At 52.9% G+C, this 3,652-nt stretch overlaps 1 protein-coding gene across 1 annotated transcript in view; it reads left to right on the top strand.

Moving 5' to 3' along the window:
* The window catches only part of Sh2d2a (SH2 domain containing 2A), a 9,004-nt gene that overhangs the window by 2,278 nt on the left and 3,074 nt on the right, over positions 1-3,652 (top strand). Inside the window, 3 exon segments of the mRNA XM_015502643.2 lie at positions 38-221; positions 3,115-3,264; positions 3,571-3,652. The exon segment at positions 3,571-3,652 is cut by the window's right edge and continues 1 nt beyond it. Of these exon segments, the coding sequence (XP_015358129.1) occupies positions 38-221; positions 3,115-3,264; positions 3,571-3,652 (416 nt within the window).

Raw genomic sequence — 3,652 nt, forward strand, 5'->3', positions numbered from 1 at the left:
CCCTGGCCAGGGAGAGGCAATGGCGAATCTGATCCTGATTGGCGCCCTCCAGGAGCCGGACTTGCTGCCGCCACTTCCTGCTGGCCCAGCTCAGGGACGGGCGCCACGTGGTGCTGGGCGAGGACAGCGCCCACGCGCAGCTGCAGGACCTGCTGCGGCACTACACCGAGTGTCCGCTCAGCCCCTACGGGGAGACACTCACCCGGCCGCTCGCCCGCCAGGTATGCCCGGAGCCCCGGGGGACTCGGGCCAGCACCTGTTCACCCGAGTCCAGGCCCATAACCCAGCACCAGGCACTTTCTCAGCCCGACCACACGACCCATTCCTGACGTCCTCACCCACATCTTCCAGAAAAATGAGTGCTGGGGGAGGAAGGAGCCCTTGGGAGACCCCAACAGCCCCCCAGGCAGAGGCCCCCAGGCACACGGTCTTTTTCTTTTTTTCTTTACTGGGGATTGAACCTAGGGGCCCTTTACCACTAAGCTACATCCCCATCCTCCTCTTCCCCGCCCCCCCTTTTGTTGAGACAGGGCCTACTGACTTTGCCCAGGCTACCCTTCAACTGGTCATCCTCCTGCCTCAGCCTCCTGAGCTGCTGGGATTACAGGCATGCACCACCTCCCCAGCCCAGTCCTTTGTTTTTTAAGTTAAGAGACATTTACTCAGTACCTAAAGCTACCTACCAGGTACTGGAAGGCCCTGGGAATAGATTCATGGACAAGACAGGCGAGTTTTACACTTGCAAACCTTACTTTTCAGCAGGAAAGACAGACAAGTGATAGGGATCCAGTATGGAGATTGTGGTGCCAGGAGAATATGGGAGTGTCATTTCACCTAACAGGCGCAGAGCCAGGGATTGCCTCTCTTAAAAGGTTCAGTCTGTTCACCACTGTGTGCCCGACATCCTTCTGGGCATTGGGGAGACAGAAGTGAACAACACTGACCAAAATATCACAGCCTCAAGAAGGTTACATTCTAGTACAAGGAGACAGACAGTAAGTAAATAATAGAAATAACAAATAGTACACAGTGCCGGGCATGGTGGTAATCCCAGCGGCTGGGGAGGCTGAGGCACGAAGATTGCAAATTCAAGGCCAGCTTCAGCAACTTAGCAAGGCTGTGTCTCAAAATAAAAAATAAACAGGGCTGGAGATGTGTCTCAGGAGTTAAATGCCGCTGAGTTATATTCTCAATACCCCCCACACACAAAAAAATAGTACTTGATTATGTCTCACAGTAAGTAAGCATCAAGAAGAAAACCCAACACCATACACAGTGGTGCGTGCCTATAATCCCAACAGTTTGGGAGGCTGACATGGGAAGATTTCAAGTTCAAGTCCAGCTTCAGCAACTTAACAAGACCCTGTCTCAAAAAATAAAAAGGGCTGGAGATGTAGCTCATTGGTAGAGCACCCCGGGGTTCAATCTCTAGTACTGAAAGGGAGAGAGGAAGAGAAAGAATACATAAATTGACCACTGGATTTACCAAAGGAAGTCATTGGTGACCAACAGGAAGTTTCATGGAGTTTGATTTGGTTCAGTGCCTTTGAGAGGAATAGGCAGGGGAGAACCCCAAGATTCTCAAGCAGCTGTAGCAGGATATAGGAAAGTCTCGGGGAGAAGGGAAGCTGGATGGAGCTGAGAAAGCTGAAGGCATGCTGTCGGGGACTGAGGTCTAAGCCAAGGTCACACAGGGTCTTGCCACTCAAGCTCTCAGGAGTTTGGTTTATCCTGGGCAACAGGCAACCCTGCAGGGTTGTTAGGGAGTTTGGGTAAGGAGACACAGAACAGGTTGGGAGGGCAAGAGGAGGCAGGGAGAGATGAAGAAGTCTGAATGAGGGTGGTGGCTGCAGGCTTGAGACTAGTGGGCAGATGAGAAAGATGTAGGCATTGGACGAGGCAGACGGGTATTGGATTTGATGTGGGGGGACAGTGGGTGTTGAGGCTGACCCTAAGGTGCTATTTGTGCAGCAAAGTAGCATTGCCACTTTATTTTTTTAATTTTTTTTTTTTAGTTGTAGTTGGACACAATACCTTTATTTATTTTTATGTGGTGCTGAGAATCAAACCCAGCGCCTCGCACATGCTAGGTGAGTGCTCTACCACTGAGCCACAACCCCAGCCCCTGTGTTGCCACTTTTATTTATGAAAGAATTCCAAGAGAGGAGACTGTGAGGACAAGGAGAAAGAGGATTATGATTTGGATCCAGGAAGACCGAAGTGGATTGCAGGAGCACAAGAAAGTCCCTGTGGCTTTAGCTTACCAGGAGCAGAGGGTACGCGGAGAACATTCATGAAGCTAGGGTTAATGCAGAGCTAAAAGCACCTACCATGGGATGTGACCTTCCCACTGTGAGGCTCATCTCTCTTCAGGCAGTCTCTGCCCCTAAAAATTTAGCTTATATCTCCATAAATTAAGCTTATTGCTCATGCAGAAATTAAACACAGACACAGCTGTCATGGAGATCCATTCCCATCCTGATAATTTTGAAGCTAAAGACTTTTCTAAAGCCATGCCAGGCACAGTAGTGTGTGCCAGTAATCCCAGCGACTGGGGAGGCTGAGGCAGGAGAATCACAAGGTCAAGGCCAACGTGGACAACTTAGCAAAACCTGTTTCAAAATAAAAAACTAAAAAAGAGCTGGGGCCAGGCATGGTAGTGCTTGCCTATAATCCCAGTCTCTCCGGAGACTGAAGAAAGAGTATTGACAGTTCAAGACCAGCCTCAGCAACTTAGTGAGGCCCTTAGCAATTTAGTGAGACCCTGTCTCAAAATGAAAACCCAGTACCACAAAACCAAGACTTCACATTCTTGTATTTGACAACCACAGGCACAAATGAAGATTGGCCTGGTCCCATGTTCCAGATGAAATTAAGTTTGATGTGTACATAGCCCATGACCAGAGTTTGTCCCCCTCCATCTGACCTCTAGCCTCCTTGCCATGTCCATCCCCTCTTCCTCACCCAGAGAACCCAGCCCAGGCCAAATTTCTATGTCTCTTTCCTCTCCTGTCCTCCTCTTGGACCAGTTTGCTTGGTCCTCCTGAATCACCTGCCCACTGGCACCTGTCCCCTCCCGCATCAAGTCCCTCAGCCCTGCTTATTTCCCAGCAGACTCCTGAGCCCGCAGGGCTGTCCCTCAGGACTGAAGAGTCAGACTCTGGAAGCCACAGTCAGAACCCAAGCCCCCAGCACAACCCAGACATGCAACAGGGGCAGGCTCCAGCCCTACCGCACAAAGAGGGGGCCCGGGAGCCCAAGGAGGTACCGCTTTGAGCCACAGGACCAGCAGGAGACAGCGAGGCCTGAGAGAGGGCGGAGCCAGCAGGAGAGGGGTGGAGCCACGGGGAGGAGCCAGCAGGAGAGGGTGGAGCCACGGGGAGGGGCCAGGAGGAGGGGTGGAGCCACAGGGAGGGGCCAGTAGGAGAGGGGTGAGCCATGGGGAGGAGCCAGCAGGAGCCATGGGGAGGAGCCATGGGGAGGAGGAGGAGGGGCCTAGAGGGTAGGAGAGCCGGGCTGGTGGCAGCTGCGCCCACCGACCTTCCTCCCTGGCCTCGTCTTCCCTCCTAGCCCACTCAGCCGCCCAGGACCAAGCCTCCTGTCCCCGCCAAACCTCAACTGCCCCCGGAACTCTACACGAGCCCCGCCCCGC

The sequence above is a fragment of the Marmota marmota genome, unplaced genomic scaffold (genome assembly GCF_001458135.2).
Source record: "Marmota marmota marmota unplaced genomic scaffold, marMar, whole genome shotgun sequence".
NCBI lineage: Eukaryota > Metazoa > Chordata > Mammalia > Rodentia > Sciuridae > Marmota > Marmota marmota.